We start from the raw sequence: 19,450 nt of genomic DNA on the forward strand, positions 1-19,450 counted from the left end.
CCGATAAAGTAGTCACTTTGTTTGTGATATAGGACTAATAACTTAACCAATATAAAAGATATTATACCATTGCGGTTGTAATAGATTTTGTGAAGCTCTTTTAGGACTATGGTCTTTTAAGGTAAAAACCCTAAAAGATGTTCTTTTATCAATTATCACTGTTAAACTAACTTCTTAGACATAATATAGTTAACAAAATAGCTCTAAATATCATTTTTTTGTGGATAAAATGGCACCTATAGCCTATGGCAAAACAACAAAAATGTTGAACGTCCCTGGCCAATTGATCTGAAAATGTACAAATTTATAAAAAATGTTTTTTGCATACATATTCTTTTATGTTTATTTAGCAATATAAGCGGAACAGAATTTTTATATGAATTTTTAATCGGCAAATGTATTTGAACAAAGCATGGGTAAAAAAACTGGCCGAATTTTTTTAACTCCATTGAAGTAGAGAAGAGATTGATTTAAGAAAGCAAAAAAACGCACATTTGCTGAAATTTCTATCTCTTTTCCATTTTTAGTTTTTTAACATTTTATTTTATATATATAAAATAATAATTTATTTTTGAAATAGATTTATTCAACAAATGCTAATTATGCAAAAACCTTGATTCCATTTTTACATTGCTAATTACCAAATTTACATTCGTATAGAAACCATTTTCAATGTAGTTCTTCTTAACATGAAGTATTTATTTCCTTTCATTTATTTAAGTTTCTTGATTAACAGACCTTCGAAATATTAGGAAATAAGTTATAAACAATCCAGCCATCGGTTTTTTCCGAAAGTGGTTATGAAAAATGGAATGTAAAATTACTTATTTAAAATTACTTTTTTCTTGTATATATTCCATATGTAAAAAAAGTATTTCTATACTAAATGGGCATTCGCAGTAAATTTCCTATGGGCATTGAATAAAGCTGCTGAAAGTTGCATGAAGTCTTTTACAGTCCGATTTATATCAATACCAATTACTTCTGAGATAAAATGATGGGCAATACTTTTTAAACAAAAAAAAAGAATATAGTTTGATCTGTAACCCAAATGTTCCTAAACTCTTCCAAAATGATTTTTTTAAAGAACGGCACTGCCGCAGATAAAGGACTAATATCCTTTGCAGAGGGTCTCTTGATATTTTTTAAAAGTAAAAATTTTAGTTAAACGATGTTAATACAGTTTTGGCTCATACATAGCGTAACGCAACTTGGGAATTACAATTTTTTACACTAATTACCATCGTCAAGATTTGGAAGAAAAGTTTACGCACTTACATCTTCATTTTTATTCATCAAAAGATTGCAACAAATGAATTTTTCTTCAAATTTTTATAGAAATGCTCTAAATTGAATTGTAGAAATATTTTCGCTATTAGCTTTGTGAAGATTTTATAATACCGCAGTTGTAAAAAAAAAAAGTTTTTGTTGTAATCAACTATGTGAGTTTTAAATTACGGAATATTTAAAAGAAATGAGTTTGAAAGTCATTACAATGTAAAAAAGGAAAGTTACTTTTTTAATATAATCTTTTCAATTTCAAATATTTCCTTTTTGATTTAATTTTTCAATTTTAAAATTTTTCATGTTAATTCTGCTTCACATTATACTAGATATAGTATTACTCAGTTAGTTTTTGATTAATCAGCTTTTTTCATATCTCAATCTGATTAAAGTAAACTGCATATTTTATTAGAAAGTATGTTAGAGGTCTTTACAAAAGTAACATCAAGTTATAAGTAAATTAAAAATTCTACATAAACTTTACTTAGCGGAGAAGCAATTTTGCAAGAAAACAAAATTAAGATATGACTTGATTTCCACAGTTTTGGTTATCTGTTCATCATTAATAAAGTTTAAATAAAAAATTTAAAACAAACAAAATAAAATGTAGAATGAAAAAACAAAGTAGAATGATGCAAACCCTGCCTGAAATTTCACTTCGTTATGCAACACCATTAAAAACCACAACTAATTATCTACCACGCACTGAACATGCAATTTCTAGTATGTCATTAAAATAAGTTATTTTAAATTAATAAATTTGATAAAAAAGTGTGTAATGAATGCCATTATGTAATCAAATAATGATACAACTTGTATACAAATATTGTACGCAATGTTGATTGGCTTTGAACACTAGTTTTATCAACATATTTAAATTTGTTATTTAATTAAGATAGTAAATTTTAAAATATTGACGATTGAGTGCTGAATGAAACATATAAAAGTACAAAAAAGATGTATTCAATATTTTAATTTAGATTTGGTTTAATTTAAAATGGAAAATAAATTATATTTAGATGATATAGTTAAGTTGCTGGTGGAAGTCAAAAAACAGAATGATGACATAAAGGCTCAAATTCAATGTATTTCACAACAACAAAATGCTATTTTAAAGCATATTGATTTACGGATTGCAAGAGTTAATCCCAAACTGCCTGAAAATGTAATTTTGCCATTGCAAACATTTTAACAGGTGCAAAATTTTGAAAAGAAATTGCGACAGTCAATGCTGGACAAGTTGCAGATAGTGAGTTTTTTGTTCTAATGACAAACTTAAACTATTTTTTCTTTAAGTTTAAGTTATACATTTTGTTTAGACACAGTATCTTGGTCTTCAAGGAGGTGTTACTTTGAAAGAGACTGTCAGACGAATAATGAAAATGATCATGACTGATGATTTGGCAAACAGTTTTAATTTCATGGGCAATGGAAAAAAGCATGCTTTTTCTGTCCTGCAGCTTAAGGGCATTGTTTGTGGTTAGTAAATAATTGTATGTATATATTTGAGTAAATTGAAAAAATTTGCTATTATTGTTTGAAAAAGAGTGTTTTTGTGCAAGAAGACTTTAGTTTTCAAGTAATCAAGTGACTTGTCCTGCAAAACTAGTATCTTGTGTCTTGTGATCAAATAGTTCCATTAAAATGCCTATCAGTGTTTATGTTCTTTTTTAATTAAATTGATTGAAAATCAACAAACAAAAATCTAAATTCGTGTGAAAGCATAGAATCAACAAAACTTATTTTAGAGTGCTCGCACCACTGACTTGAGATCTTTTCAGATCTACAAACCGTTACATCACAGCTTTATAAATGCTATTGTAAAAATACAATGGTAAAAAATGGTAATGAGTCCTAAAGTTTCCATTTTCACAAAATTTGTTAGTTTTAGGGTTAAATTTTATGGAAATCATTTATGGTCTATTGGCTGCAGTTTGTATTTTATGCAGTATTGATATAAAAAGTATTAGAAAAATTGAAAATGGAAAGTTTCCTCAGTATAAGTTGTAATTCAGTCACATATATAATTTCATATGCTGATTTGTGACAGGTTATTAATCTTTTAAGTATTTTTTGAAATGAAACTGGTATTGATATAGTATATTTCGACTGCTTTGCAAACACAAAGGGCTTATAGCATATTTATATATTATAAAGATTCTGTGCGTGCGAATCCCATGACGAAGGAAGCCATAAACGCTGAAACTGAGTCAGCTATAAAAACATGGCAGCGTGTTTCATCTGATAGAGGTGGAGGTCGTAAAAGGCGAGAGGAAACCAAGAAACAGTTGCCTGGGATAAATGCAGAGGATTCATTTTAGCAATAATTATAAAGCATCGATAAAATTCCCATATTTTATGTTTGAGGTAATATTTTTGTTTATTCTTTTTTGTTTACACACACACACACATCAACTTAAGCTATTTTTAGATATTTTGTTTGAATGTATTTTTACTAAATTTTGAATTAAACATAAATATAAGTTATGTTTAATTCAAAAGTTAGTAAAAATACATTCAAACAAAATTTTACAATATTTTTGTATTTAGTTCTTTTAACGAAGGAATTAATATCACAGAATTCTTTTTTTCTTTATTTCAATTTTATTTATTTTTAATTAAAGATTATATTATAAACTTATTTCACCATGCCTACAGTTTTAAAACGTAATATATAAATGACAAAAATGTAAATAAATAATAATCCCATAAACATACAATACCTTTTACAACGAACAACCTATATTAATTGTATTATATAGTTATAAGTATTTATTATAATAATATGGTTATTGTTTTCTTATTTGATTGAGTCTATCAAATATACCTTTATTGGTATGCCTTACTATAGAATATATTTTATACATGTCATATATAACTTAGTTGTATTTTTTCCGGATAGTTCCTGATCGTCGATTCATCAGCTTATTCATCATAATAAGGTATATTGTCTATGTCATTTTTACGTTTTTGTTTACGTCCTGCCGATGAGCAGCCGCCCATCAAAAATACATAAATTTTACATTTGTAGCCGATTAAATGCGGACGTCGCGCCGATATCCGGCCGATGCTAGTGTGTTATCTGGGTTTTGTCTCGTAATCGTTTTAATTCACTATTGAAGTTTTATCATATAAATGATAACCGAAATTTTTCTAACCCTTATTATACAAATAGAGATAGATTATACAAGGTACAACCAGTTATAGAGGAACTTTTTGAAAAATTTTAAAGTGTTTATATTCCAAATCAATGTATTGCAGTAGACGAGTCATTGTTACTACGGAAAGGTAGGTTACTCTTCAAACAATATCTTCCTCTTAAAAATCAGATTTAGAATAAAACTATTTTGCCTATGTGAAGATTCTGGATGCATGTACCGTTTTAGAGTTTATACCGGAAAACAAACTTCAACTGATGCTATTGATATTCAACTACCAGAAGAGTGTAAAAGCTTTAATAATACTGAAAAAAATGTTGTATAAATGATGTTGCCACTTCTGAATAAAGGTTATACTATTTGAATGGATAATTAATACTTTTTATGTGGGCTTTTCCACTTTCTGCTCCACTATGGAACAACAGCATGTGGAACAATTCGATCAAATCGCATTCCACTAGTTGTATAAAATGCAAATGTTCTGATTAATGAAACTGCTGCATTTTGCTTTGGCCCACCTCTATGTTTTAAAGTAAAAAGATAAAAAAGATGTTTATATGCTTAGTAGTCAGCATGAGGAAACTGTATCTTCAGTAAAAAGATGTAGAGGAAGACCTACTTTCTTAGTAGACACAAAACTAAGATGTATTGTAGAGTACAACTATAATATGGGTTCAGTTGACAAACACAATCAAATGTTAAAACCTTATTCAATTGCCAAAAAAAGTATGAAATGGTATAAAAAATTAACATTTCATTTGCTGCATATTGCCTTGTTAAATAGTCTCATCTTATACAAGAAAAACTATCCCAACACTAAACTCTTAAAGTTTTAACATGATGTTGCTGCATCTTTGGTATTTGATGGTAACAAATCAGTTGATTTTATAAAAGAAAGAGATATCAGGGATGCTCCATCAAGACTTAAAGAGCGACATTTTCCTGACACCTTAGTTCCTACTGCAACTTGGAAAAAACCACAGGCAAGATACCGTGTATGTAATAGAAAAGGTGTTCGAAGAGATGTCAAGACTATTTGTCCTTTATGTCCAGGCAAACCAGGTCTTGTGCATCACCATGTTTTAAATTATGGCATACTGAAATAGAGTATGGAGATTAACTAGGAAACAACTAGCTTTTCATACTAATAACAAACATCTTGAAGCAGTGTTCTTATATTGTAACTTTTAACTGTAAAAATTGTGTTCTATTTTAAAATTGTAAAAAATTTAATAAATAAATTATTTTAAGTTAGTTGTTATTATTTACTTGAACTAGTTAAGTGTTTATAACTATGTAACTTTATGATATTATTTTAATAAAAAATACTAAACATCTTTTCTTATTTTGTTATATTTGCGACTTCAACCTCTTTTTTTATAAAAATAATAGTCATGTTATTTTGCTAAAAAAAGAAATTTTAAATACAGTATTTTTTTTTTTAACTACGTAAACTGAACTGCCTATTTTAAAATAGTTTTCGCATTAAAATTTCAAATATTAATAATTGTTATTTAAATATCAAAACTTGTAAATAAGAATTAGGGTTTACAACAATGCAGCTTTCATAAACAAAACACTTTACGGAATTTTTAAAAAGTTACGGAAGATTTAACCGGTAAATTTAATGGTTTAAATAATCTTTTATTTTCGGCCGCTTTTGGTAGTTAAAGGGTTAAATTCTTCATACACTTCAATTTGATTTCCTTTGCTTTGATCTTCTAGACCAAGAATATACAAGCTGTATAGTTCTTTGTAGCAGTCGTTGGTTGACTTTATAAAATATAAACAGTCCGAGGTGCTTTGTCCTGGTCCCATAACCGTCCACCCAAATATGGTTTCTTCCACAATAGCTTCAGCATCATTTCCAGCCCTGAAACCTTTCAACTTTATTCTTGCAATATCACCAGCACCAATTACTTGATGGATTTTATGATCATCGTAGTCATCGTCATTGTAAAAATGCAATCCGTCTAAATGTTTGAATTTCTATTTTAGGACGGTTATCCTAGGATTTTGTAACTCTGTAAGCACTTTCCGTTCTAACTTTGATTAGTTAAATTAAAAGTTTGATATCAAGGCAGTTGCGTCCGCTTATTGAATGTAAAGTAGTGTAGAATAATGGAAGATTTCGATGTACTGATCCCGTCATTGTCTCAACGTTTTTCGATTCCCAAGCTTTTGGCTCTAACTTTAGGTACTTAATTAGCATAGATGAAGCATAATAACTACCAGCTCCCGTATCCAAGAGTGCTCTCACATATTTGCCAACGTTCACAACAAATGTTGGATGAATAGTTTGCCCTTCGTATCTAGCCATAAGGATACCCTTTTTCGATTCGTCATTATTAACTCCAGGGCATATAATTGAATGAAGCCTTCCTTGACAATGGTAGCAAGAACGTTTGCTACGACAGTTGGATACTGTGTGGTTTGTTGACGTGCAGTTGAAGCAGCGATGGTTTTCTTTAAGATAGTGTTTCCTTTGCTGTGTTGAATGAAGTTTCGTACATTCGTGACTGCGATGATTTTGCGAACTGCAATAGACACACCCAATGTTTTAAGTTTTGTTACGTTGGAAGTGTTTTTCCATTTCATGTTTGTACTCCCAATTATTGTGGGGCTTCGAATTTTCCTTTCTGATTTTATTACTTGGTCGTCCAATAGATGATTCTGGGTTTCGTTTTGTATATTCACGTAAAGCTTCAATTAGCTGTTCAAAGCCCCTCTCCTGCCGTTTTGGATCTGTTCGAATAATATCAGCTTTAACAGGGACAAGTTTGTCGAGAGTTTCATGTGCCAGTATTACTGCTGTTTCCAATTTGTTTAAGGTTTTCAAAGAGTTAACGCTTACATTTAATTTTCTGTAAAAATGATGTATTTGATCCACGTCGTTATTTTTTATGTATGGAAGATGCATGATATCACGATCATGCTGGCGTATAATTTCAGAAGTAGTTCCATATTTTCGGTTTAGAACTATTTTCGCTTTTTCACAACCATTTGCATTAAAAGGGAGTCCAGCAATTTTCTCTTTTGGCGTGTTTGATAACAGTTCACGTAAGTAAGATAATTTAGTTACTGGAGTATAGCTTGTGTTGTCAATTTCTGTGCTGAATTGAGTCGATCTTTCTTAGTCAGTTGAACACAAGGAAACATTAACACAGAGTGGCGACCCTGTGCCAAGACAACTGGAATGTACTGAATACTCTACAAGCTAGTTGAGCGACTTGGTCTGGAAGTACGTATATCATTGAACAATAACGATATACACTCACTAGATAGATTAGAACCAATTATCAAAGCAAAACTGTCGGAGACTTTTAACTTAATCCAAAACAAAGAAGAATTAAAAAGAGACAAAGAAAACGCCGACAATGAAGAAATCGACTACTGGTACGAACAACAGAACAACTTAATTAAACAGCAAAGGGAACTTCTGACCTCACTGGAAGAACACCGTATAGAAAGAGAAATTACGAAAAAGAAGAAGATGCACGAACAAATTGCTCGTAAACATACGCTAAATGGAGGTGCGTTCGAAAGTACAAAGACATTGAAGTAAGCTATTCTAGAATTAAAGTCAAGCTTTAGAATTTGATGAGCTTACTGCAAAATGAATTATAGAAGTTATTCAACTCAATACTTCATTTTGGGGCTTGATAATATTTTGGCATTCTTTCAATACCATCAGAAATTTTCTAATGGTGGAGCGAATGACAGAGATTTTTTAGCCACAACTTACACTCTTCTACGTTTGTATACGTTGAAAAAAGATACAGTCAAAATTATTGATCGATCTTATTGAGCCAGAGAGTGCAATTTTGTCATTCTTAAATTATGGTGTTCATTAAAGGATTACAAGGTTGTGGTTCTAAAAACCAAAGCTGATGTTGAAAAAGAAATGGAAAATTTAGAACCAATCAAGGTTGACATGCTAAATGGCAAATACATTAGACTTCGACTTTGTAAATACATACTGACTTCGACTTTGTAAAGACAATGTTAGATAAGAAAATACTTGCATTAATTACAAACACAAATTCAGTGCAAACTTGTTCAATATGTGGAGTAACTTCAAAGTTTATGACGGACAAACAGGAAGTCAATAAAGGATTTAAATCAAAGCCGGACGCGTTTTACTTAGATATTGGTCCTCTTCATCCATAAATAAGGCACATTGTATCATATCGACTTAAGCAAAATGTCTAGAAAGTCCGAAAGGATCAAAAACCCTACAGAATAAGTAAAAAGCTCAAAATCCAAAAAAAGGTTTTGCAAAGAGTTTGGGTTAAAAGTTGAAAAGTAAAGAGCTAGAGGTACTGAAACAAGCGCAACGGGCAAAGTTTGTTGACAATTTTGTTTCGATCCTGAGATATTATCTGTTGCATTCGCCTGTTGCACTAAGAGTAATTGGTAAAAAGGCTGCTGAGTCAAGAAACAAATTACACAGAAAGAATCGTGAACTCAACGCTCGTAAAACAAGTTGGGAAGCGAATTTAAAAGATATTTTTGAACGGAATATAAAATCATTTGACACTATCAGCTCTATCAACTTAGAAGCCCGGTTTGAGCAAAAACTTTGGACTGCTATTGAACTTCCTGACATAGTAAAAAAATATTTAATCTTCAACGATTCAGACACAGCAAGTAAATGTGAAATCACCCCTGAAAATATTGAACAAGAAATCTTAAACAACCTCGACGATTTCGACGAAAAATTTTGGTGAAAGTTCATGCTCAGAATAGGTTTAATAATAATACGATTATGTTATTTTAATACCATAAACTGTAATATTAAGGTTTAATAACAAAATTATTTCCTTTTAAGTAAATTTGATGTTTTTTTGGTTTTCTTGAAACTTGTTCGAAATTTCTCACAAGCTATTTAATCTGTAAGGATTAAAAACTCACAGAGGCTAAAAAAAATAAATGAAATTTTTTACTTAACAAAGTTTTCGATTTTTAGCCACCATAATATAATGAAGGTCCAGATTGTGTAGTGTATCCAAACGTGAATAATAACTCCCATCAACATGTGCATTTCTTATCTTTCTGTCTTCATTACTTTACTAAACTAATTTAATGAACTAACATATGAATGTTTCCCGGGTAGCTATTTTTTAAATCACACCATTTCCATGAGAATTTGACTGAGTTAAATAAATATAGCAAACGATTGGTAGCTGTGTAAAAAGCAAATAAAAGCAGTTATCATGTTTCAAAAGCATACAAAACCTTCAAATGTTTTACTTCGAAGTGTATACGAAAACAACACATTTGCAGACGGCAGTTTAGCAAGAGTCAAAAAGGTAAATGCGTCCAATCTAGAGGTAACTCGTAATCAACTAATTAGTTTGTAAGTTTCGAAAGTAAGTGAACCCCATTTAATACTTATAATTTCACGGAAAATGTCTTCAAATAACATAAGCTTTTGAATAAATACCCTAATTTATTTAGATTCAAATTCTTTCGTAAACCGTTTTTTATGTCGCAACATTATTATAAATTTCTTAAGAGCATGGGTTGGTTAGTAGATGTTCTAAGAATATCGAAACGTTAAGATGGGATCTTTTTGAAAATGTAAAAAAAAGTTCTTTCATTTTCACAAGCAGTATCTATGAAGTCGTTTCCCTTGTTTTTCATGAGCGTCTTTCACACATCCGTTATAATCAAAACTGAATTGTTTTACCTGCGCAATCAACTGTTAGGTTTTGGAATGAATATCTTATACTGTTTAACATACTTAAAAGGGGAATATTTATTTGTTTAGTAATTTCTCGTTTAGGCAAGTTTTGCCACAGCAAAAACGAGAAATTACTAAGCAAATATATATTTACAAAAGCGTAAACAATAACATAGCGTCACTATACTGCTTTTGTTAATTAATGAAAACTCTTATCCTCTTCAGCATTAAAACTTTGGCGCTTAGAGTAATCTCGCATAAATAAAGTTCAGTAATTTTTTGAGAACAAGATTCTTACATAACCAATAGGTAAGTTCATAATTATAAACTATTAAAATAATTAGCAATTACGGAAAACAAAAAACAAATTACAGTCGGAGGTAGCTAACCTAACAGTTATGCCTAGCTATTCGCAGTCATACATTATGCATAAATGATTAATTTTAAAACCTTGCGACGTGAAAGAAAATCTATTGATTAAAAAATATAACATCAAGTTGTGTGTGAGAGACTACATGAGAGACACCGCTGTTATACTGAACAAAAATTTCGTTTTACTTACTGATCCATAGCGATAAGAAGAAAATAAGCCAAGCAAGTGAACGTCACCTTTGAGAAGAATATTTTTCCACAGAGAAAATCTGTTTGTAAAGATAAAATGATAAGGTACGTGGGAGAAAAACAATGTTAACGGACAAGCATTTAACTCTCTGGAGACAGATCTAATGAAGGCATGCTGTTAGCGAACAGTTTTGTATGAAAACGAATATTAAAAATGAGATGTTGTATAGTTTTACTCTAAAAGTGAGTATTATCGATCTGAAATTCTTTATTAAACGTAAAACTAACAGCAACGCCATGTTGGTGGACTTGGGCCCGCAGGAAAAGGAAGGGATTTTAATTACAATGATAATAACCAGTGGCATGATGGTTGGGAGGGTTGGTATGTGTTGGTGGTGGAAACTCCGTTGTTAATGCAATCAAAGTAAATATTCGAATTATAAGATATACTTGTATACTTTAAGTAACCATAAGAGATAAATGTAACGAAGACATATAACGAATAAATGATGCTAGTTATAACGGACATTCATATAGTTTGAAATCTCTTAAAAAATTGCAGCCTGAAAATTCCAGGGTCACCCCAGATTTGCTAAACTTATTAATCAAAGCTATTCTACAAACCTGTCTAAAAGCCATGAAGGTCAAATTACTGGTCTCCTTTTTTGTTAAAAAGAAAACTCTTAGTTTCCAAAAGAACGTTTAGAAAAACGTAGAAGTTAAATATTTAATATCCAAAACAAGCGAAACTTTTTTAAATCTGCTTCATTAATATGTGTTTAACTACAGTTACAAAAATCTTTAAAAGTATTGTTAAATGAGCCACTGATTATCAAATGCATTTAACAGTTAAAATATAAGATTCCTTGTGGTGCTGGATAGACGGGAAAATGATAATACTTAATATTTGATTTTGTTTTAAGAAAATAGAAAATATTATATTTTAATAAAGATAAAATGGCGGGATTTAAACTCATCCAATAAAGTTACTAAAAATAACAGTGTATCCAAATGTGATTAACAACTCATATCAGTATTTGATTTTTTTCTCTCTCCCTACTAACTACTTTTCTCATCTCACTTTTTTGCATGATTACGAAACTTTCAAATATGCGGTGGTTGTTTAAAAAGCAAATAAAGGCAATCAGCTTATTTTAATTGCAAATAAATCCTTCCAAAATTTTAGTGCAAAAAAACGACAGATTAACAGACAGTAGTTTAGTAAGAGAGAGATATTTAATTTTGATAGTAGATTCGGGATTTCATTTAAACTTGAGGTTTAAAGTAAGTTAATTGTCAAAAATGGAACTTATTGATTGAGCATTGTTGTTTAGTTTCATTTCCAATTTTTTCTTAAAACATTTTTTATATCTTAACATTCTTGTAAATTTCTTAAAACTTATACGTTGTTTAGTTAGATGGTCTAATAGCATTGTAGTTTTAAAAAAGATATGTAAAAAAATTTAAACTTACACTTGTTTTACTTTCATTCAAAGTTGCTATGGAGTCGTATTTCTTAAGTATCTCTTTTGCCTACCTCCGTTCTAATTCAGCATATTCTCTTATACAATATATCTCAATAAACGATCTATTAGTGTGTAATGGTTATCACTCTTTTATTCAATACGTTGATAAAATACAAATAATATTTCCTTACCCTTCTTGATGTGTTTAATATTGTTTTTATCAATTATTCCTTTTATATCTTCTTCTTCTATTAAAACGAATATCTTTTTTCATTTTTCTCTATTTAAAATGGCAAACTTTCGTTTACTTTTCTTTAATGAACATTTCTTTTGACTTGTGTTTAATTCTTTACTTCTTTTGTTTGTCAAAAATTTCTTCTTTTTCTTTTTTTTTAATAAGACTTCTTGTTTATCAAAAAACTCTCTAAAACTCTCTTCTTTTTTTTTAGCTTTCATAGTTTTTGCTTGTTTTTGGTTGCGATACCTGATCATCAAATATATATATATCACAGGTTGAATAAGTCACCGTGTTTACGTGTTTTTCCCTGTCGTTGTTTTTAACTTTCCTTTCCTTCCGCTTTATCATTTATTTACATGATAAACTATGCGCATTTATACATTATGTTAAATTGATTTGATTTGAAACTTTGCAACTTGATAAAAAAAACCGTTAAAAAAAAATATAATTTCGCATTTAGTAAAACGACATTTAACAGACAGCTCCCACATTTAATAAAATCATTCATTTTACTTACTGATCTTTGAAGATGAGAAAAAAAAAAAAAAAACAATAGGAAAAGCAAAATGGTGACAGACAGGTTTGTTAACTCTTTTGAAACAACATTTTTCTTCTTGTTAAGACTTGCAATGAACATGTTATTGGCATGTTATAAGAAAATAATTCTAGATTTCACAGATTCTCAAATGATTAATAATCAAATCACTGACAATTATGATTTTACTAGAAATGAAGTTTCAGGCTGCGCAAAAATTGTTGAGCTTACTTCTCAAAACCATCGTGCAAACTTTGTTTTTAAATACCATAATAGTGAGTTAGTTTAGAGTAACTTAGAATTTAAGTTTTAAACTACCAAATCAAGTGGAACTTCACAAAGTATTTTTTTATCAATTTATGTTTAAAATGAAATGTATTACAGTTAAAGAATCTGCTGAAAATATTTTTAAATGAGTTACTGAAAATCAACCATACTTAGCTATAAAACTATGAGAATCCTGGCAGTGCTAAGGAGGCGAGCAAAGTATAATAAGTAGATAATATCACCTTCTTGTTAGTAGCATGCAGAAAAGAAATATTTTCTGGCCAAGTATTTAGTGGCAATATAAACGTCACTTACATCATATGCAACAGATTAAAGTTGTGAGGTAATAAATAACTTTCTGTCTCCTATGATATGCATATATTAATTGCATAAATTAAAAATTAGGAAAATTTTTTTTAATGTAATTAAGACAAAAACTTTTTAAAAGCATTCCCTTTAGAGTAGTTTTTAATGCGGTTTATTAAGGCATGAAAAATATATATCAATAGAAGTGGTTAATTAATTTGAATTTTAAAAACTGAAAATATTTATTTACTAAACTGAATTTTTCATTTTAAAGACATTTTGGAACTACTTATCCTATTTCAAATTAACTGTTTAAGTGTTATTCATATACTAAGTATTGGTAAAGCCAATGCAGCCAATCAACTAGGTATTTTCTTAGAAGTTATTTCTTTGAAGATTAACAGTATTCTTTTATTCTGAAAGTGTAATCTTCCAAAATCTTGGGGTTGCATATATATATATGTCGAACAGTTACGCGACACGGATTTCGGCATCTGAATTGTTGACAAATGTTTCCTCATCTACCTAAATCTGAGGCTTCTATGTCAGTTGTTCATAACTAACAAGTCTTAGCGTTCACATTTATTTGTAGATACCTGCTATGCTTAAAACAACATTTGGCCCTTGCTCCACGGTCTTCATTTGTCTCTAGGCTAATCGCATACTCACAGTTGCGGGTGGCAAATGCTACTTTCGGTAAATAATGATGCATTAATCTAAAATCAGAGATCTTCGAGCACTGAACGCAACATCTTGATAACTATTTGATGAAAATAATGGATACCATAGTCTCAATTGGTATCGTCCGATATGAACTGATCTAAAAATACCAAATAGATAAACGGTAGGACTATGAGCTGTAGCTGAATAAGACTACCATTTCAAAATAGTTTTGATAAAAGCATCTAATTGCTTTATGTGGAAAATGTCATTATTTAAAAGTAGTGAGCCTTACCTAGTGGTGTTTTAAAACAATCTTAAATTGGCAGAAAACTAATATATTAAATAGGACTCATTTTATACTTTAAGGTTTAACTCATATTCTTATATGTATAAAAAAAGATATATATATTTATGAAATTATATATACATTTAAATCAGTAAAATATTTGCTAAACGACAACACAAATAAACTTTCAAAACTAGTTTTTTTTTTAGAGAAATTGATATTATTAATTAGTCAAGATTAGGAAATCAAGTCAAGTAAGTCAAGTATAGTATTTGACTTTTGTTGTAACAGTATTTTTTTACTCAACTTCTTTTTTTTTTTTTGATACTTTGTTTTGATGTAACTATGGATTACGGGCTTACATTAGAGCAGATCAGACTCTTTGAATATGAGTGTGCTTTAGCAAATCATAAAAACCTTAAATTTTTTCGATGAAGAGTAAATAGAAAGCAATGGCTAAAACAATTTCACAAAAACTATATTGATTAGTCATTTCAAACTTTACTTTTGTTATAGCAACATCTTTTTTACCCAACTTTTTCTTTTTTTGATACTTTGTTTTGACGTATATTTTAGCACTGATAATGATGGTGAAAACAATCTTCGGAATCATGGTGATGATATTGATGGGATCAAATTCTAGTGAGCAGGAATCAACAGCACTTGATATTGTGGATCTTGATATTGACGCCTATAATTATGTATATAGTTGGAAGGAATATCATAAAAACCAATACAAGTATTCTGATTACCAATATAAGAGATTTTTTCATTACGACAAAACGAAGCTTAACGCAATATGCATTGCTGTCGGTATGGGAGGTGGAGTTGCTGGTGCTGGGATTGGGTCATTATTTGGTCCTGCCGGAATGGCTGTCGGCGGTATATTGGGTGGCGTTTTTGCTCATGCAGCTGCGAGAGATCTCGCAGATAGTTTATTAAACAAGTTCTTCAGTATGCAGCTAGAGGAGGCAAAACGAAACGCATTTACTGAGTTGAGTCTTAGAACCGATGCGTCTAATCATGAGATCAATAACAATTTTAGGTACTATTCAGAATTAGCAAAAGACAGAGGTGATTCTAAAAGATATGTGATCCTTCAGTTTAGCATGGCTGTTATAAAAGTATCTAGAGGACTACAATGCCTAGTGTAAATGGAAATGCTAACAGTATATATACAAATTATTGATTAATACTTTCTCAAGACACTTTTTAAAAGGATTCCGGTTTTATACAAAATTTAGATTAAAGTTTTTTATTTCTTCGAATGAACAATTAATTTTTGTTTGTTTTGATTTTAGTTTTTAAGGAAAATTTGTTACCTTTTATAGTTCAAATGTTAGTTTAACAAATGGAGTCTTTGTATTCTTTTTTTCCGACGAAACAGAATTCGATGTTTTCGATTAGTTTAAAAACTTTTATAAATTTAATACTTTTAGGTTGAACTTTAAGATTATTTAGAATTTGATTATTTAAGATATAATTTTTATGCAAACATTTAGAAAAGGTCATGTGTACCTAATCGAAGATCTGGTTGTTAAGACGTTTTCTATGTGTTCATAAATTTATTTATGTGTAACATAAATAGACTTTTTCTCTCAACATAAGTAAACTTTTTGGAGGAATAGTTTACTTATGATGGGAGAAAAGTTTACTTATGTAAAAAGTTATCTTATGCTGGAAGAATAAAAGCTTCAAAGAAAATCCAAATGTATAAGTGAACTTCTTTTTTTAAATCAGGTAGGAGGCACAAAAAAATAGAAAAAGAGAAAATCTTTATCAAGTTTTCAAATATTTTTGACGAGCGAAATGTTAGCGAAGGGAGAATAGTCCTTTAAAAAGCAGTAAAAATCCTTTATAGAACTTTCTTAGAAAATAAGATTTTATCAAAATTGTCATTAAGTGTGACGAGTATCATTAATTTAAATAACTATAAGTATGTTAATAGCTGAAAGTATGTTAAGTGGATTGTTATCCAATACAAATTTAGGTTAAATTTTGTAAAAGGCAAAACTTTGATATAGTGGAGTTAGAGTAAGTGAATTAACGCAAGGCCAAATCAAGCAAAGATTTATAAAGAAAGTCGAAAGTTTGCGTTCATGCTATATCTGAAAAAATGTTTAATATAGTTTACGTTTTCCTAATAGATCGAAAATGCCAACTGTACAAGACCAAGATCAATATTAGTGATTCTTGGGTACCACAAGGACTCTGCTAATCGTGCAGTACTACTTTGCGCAGAAAGCAAGAGGGGAAAGAAGTTGCACTCCCCCTTTTGTTTGATTTAAAGTCAAATCAAGTGAGACTTGAAACAAGAGGCACGATGTATTATTGCCTAACTTGCCAAATTGGTCGTTCAAAGCCGCAAGAAAAACATACTTTTGATGAGCAAACCACTATTGAGAAAGAACCAAGTGTGCGTTGCGGCACATTCCTTAGCCCTTTAGGAAAAGGTTTTCAACACCTTTCTATTCAATGCTTTCAAATAAAGTACAAGGTAAACCTTCAATCTTTATCAGCAAAAGATGCCGAAGCAGCCAATCAAATTGCATCTCGAGTTATTTCCAACAAAGAAATATCCCCGGAAAGAACTATTTGTCTTGCTAAAGCATCCAGGTCTCTACTTACACTTACACCCGGTAAACATTTATACTTAAATTATTTTTACGTACATATATTGATAGAAAGTCTTGATTATTAAGAAATGAGGCTAGGTAGAATTTAGAAAGTGTATATTTGACAAGTTTCTAATCTCTTTAAAAACAAGTAATTTAAATGTTTTACCCAAACTTTCTGAACAAAGTTTATTATAAACAAAAAAATATGCTTGTTGTGGTTTTAGATCAAAGTAGTGCCCAGCCACAATCAAGCGCTCCAAAATTGACCGCTCCAGCTCTTGTAAATGTACAATTAAATACGGGCCTGTCAAGCAATGGATTACAAAAACTGGTCAGAACTGTAAACCAGACATCAGGCAGCGAGATGGTAGAGCCAACTTTTTACATGAATTTCTTAAGAGCAATACAACACTTAAGCAATTTCTTTACCTGTAGTGACTTAAAAATCATTAAAAAAACGGAGATTCTGGTACAGTTCGGGTTGTTGCTCACTACTATGATTAATCAAGTCTTGTGAATTATATTATTCAGTTTTGCAAAGTTTCAAAAAAATTTTTTTTTAAGGTCGGAATTGATGGTGGCAAAGATTTAATCAAGTTTTGTCTAAGAATTGTCGATACTGCATTATAGAATGAAACCAGCTCACCGCCACAAAAACAGCCTCTCACTCAAAGGACTGGCAAAGAAAATGGAGTCAAGAGACAAATTTTTGTTGCGGTATCATAAGCTTCAGAAAATCACCCCAATATTTAACAACTGTGGTCTCTGATTAATGCAAATGGATTTAAAGTAATTTTTGCTTGTGATATGAAAGTTGCAAACATCGTTGAGGTATTCAAACCCATTCCAGTATGTACCCTTGCACATGGTGTGATGTCAAATCCAAGTATCTTGCCAAATCTGGAAACTTGCGAACACTGTTCTCAATCAGATTTAGCCTCGAGCCTATTCAGTAATCTCAATCGAATGCAGAAAGCTTCTTAAAAATGTGCTGCAGCAACTTGCTGATATAAACTTGGTTCCCTACATATTTCACATAATTGAAGCATTCAAAAGTTTCAAATTGGTTGTCAAGGTTTGGTTTGGATTAATCCTACAGCCGGAGTTTGCTGAAAAAGTTGAAAATTTCAAAAGGTGTAACTTAATGATAACTGGTGCAAGCGTGACAGCTAAAGTTCATATCGTATTCTACCACATCAAGAATTTTATCAGTCACAAAGGATCCCGTCTGAGGCTCAATTGTGAACAAACTTTCGAAACTGCTCATCAAGATTTTTACCAACATTGGTCAAGGTATAAGCGAAGCAATAATCATCCATCATACAAGAAAAGATTGTTTTGCTGCATAACTAAACCGAGCAGTAAGAACCTTTAAAAAACTGCCAACATAATTTGAGTTATTAGAGATAAGGTGCAAAAAATCATAGCTTACGGTTTATAATGAACATTTTAACCAACTTTATCCTTAAACGCTGTTGTAGAGTATTTGTCCTAAAAGAGTATATTAAACAGTTTACTAATAAATTTTTTGTGAAGAAAATCAAAAAGCATGTCTTAAATTGTAATCAGATGCTATTTAATGGTAATATAATGTAAAAAATAGGGTTGAATGTTTTTTTTCAGTTAATTTTGAAAGTAAATATATTTAAGTAGTTTTTAAGAGTCAATGAAAACTTATTAACAGTTTTACGAACAGTTAATCATTTGACCAGGTGTTGCAATTTTTTCTTAGGTTTTTTTTTTTGCAATTTGCCAGTAGTTTATAGCTTAGGAAATGCTGAGATTTTCACGCTATGCGTTGGCGAAGTGAAACCACGCTTAAAATAGCAAATCAATATTTTAGCCTATAAAATGAAAACGGTAAATGTAGCAATTAAACACTTTTAATAACATTTGTTGGTATAAAATTGTAGAACACTCATGCAACCAATTATTTTAAAAATAGACAGCGAGTATCACAGTAATCAGTAACGTTTTGAGGTATAAGTAGCAAAAAACTGACAAAATTTAAACTAAAACTGCCATAAATCCGTAACCCGTGAACCAATCCAACTAAAATTTTATCCAAAGTTTGGTGGTTATAGGCATCCTTTGCACCTATTTTTATCAACTTAAATTGAGTGATTTTCATTCTACCGGTGTTTTTATTAGAGCACTATAAAGTCAAAAATTCACTTAATTTGAACATTCAAAGTAAATTATTTTCCGAGGACAAAGTTAAAAGATTTCAAAAATTGTATCACATGGTACCTTTATATTTATCACCCCATATAAGTGGCGTTTTTGGGTAAGCTAGGTTGGCATCATCATGATCCATGATGATTAAAAGAAAATAAGCTAAAGGAAATGGACATTAAATGGACATCATTTTCTGCAAAAAAA

At 30.3% G+C, this 19,450-nt stretch overlaps 1 protein-coding gene and 1 long non-coding RNA gene across 3 annotated transcripts; both read left to right on the forward strand.

The window, feature by feature from the left end:
• The first annotated feature begins 1,782 nt into the window (after window positions 1–1,782).
• On the forward strand, window positions 1,783–2,760 carry LOC149881424 (uncharacterized). Of its 2 annotated transcripts, XR_016445852.1 has the most exons (3): window positions 1,783–2,007; window positions 2,304–2,533; window positions 2,604–2,760. It is a non-coding gene; the product is annotated as an uncharacterized LOC149881424 (long non-coding RNA). The 2 variants fall into 2 exon arrangements; XR_016445853.1 differs by having other exon boundaries at window positions 2,304–2,760.
• Window positions 2,761–9,677: 6,917 nt separating this feature from the next.
• On the forward strand, window positions 9,678–15,856 carry LOC149881425 (uncharacterized). Its single transcript, XM_090069364.1, has 2 exons — window positions 9,678–9,754; window positions 15,027–15,856. The coding sequence occupies exon 2, from the start codon at window positions 15,035–15,037 to the stop codon at window positions 15,602–15,604; it is 570 nt and encodes a 189-aa protein (XP_089925490.1). The 5' UTR covers window positions 9,678–9,754; window positions 15,027–15,034; the 3' UTR covers window positions 15,605–15,856.
• The last annotated feature ends 3,594 nt before the right edge of the window (window positions 15,857–19,450 follow it).

This window comes from Hydra viridissima, unplaced genomic scaffold, assembly GCF_058129835.1.
Source record: "Hydra viridissima isolate aposymbiotic clone 2 unplaced genomic scaffold, HvirCarnegie_v1 scaffold_12, whole genome shotgun sequence".
NCBI lineage: Eukaryota > Metazoa > Cnidaria > Hydrozoa > Anthoathecata > Hydridae > Hydra > Hydra viridissima.

Excerpts from the sequence above, each read along its gene's own strand:
- LOC149881425 (XM_090069364.1), top strand. The coding sequence starts at position 15,035 with ATGATGGTGAAAACAATCTTCGGAATCATGGTGATGATATTGATGGGA.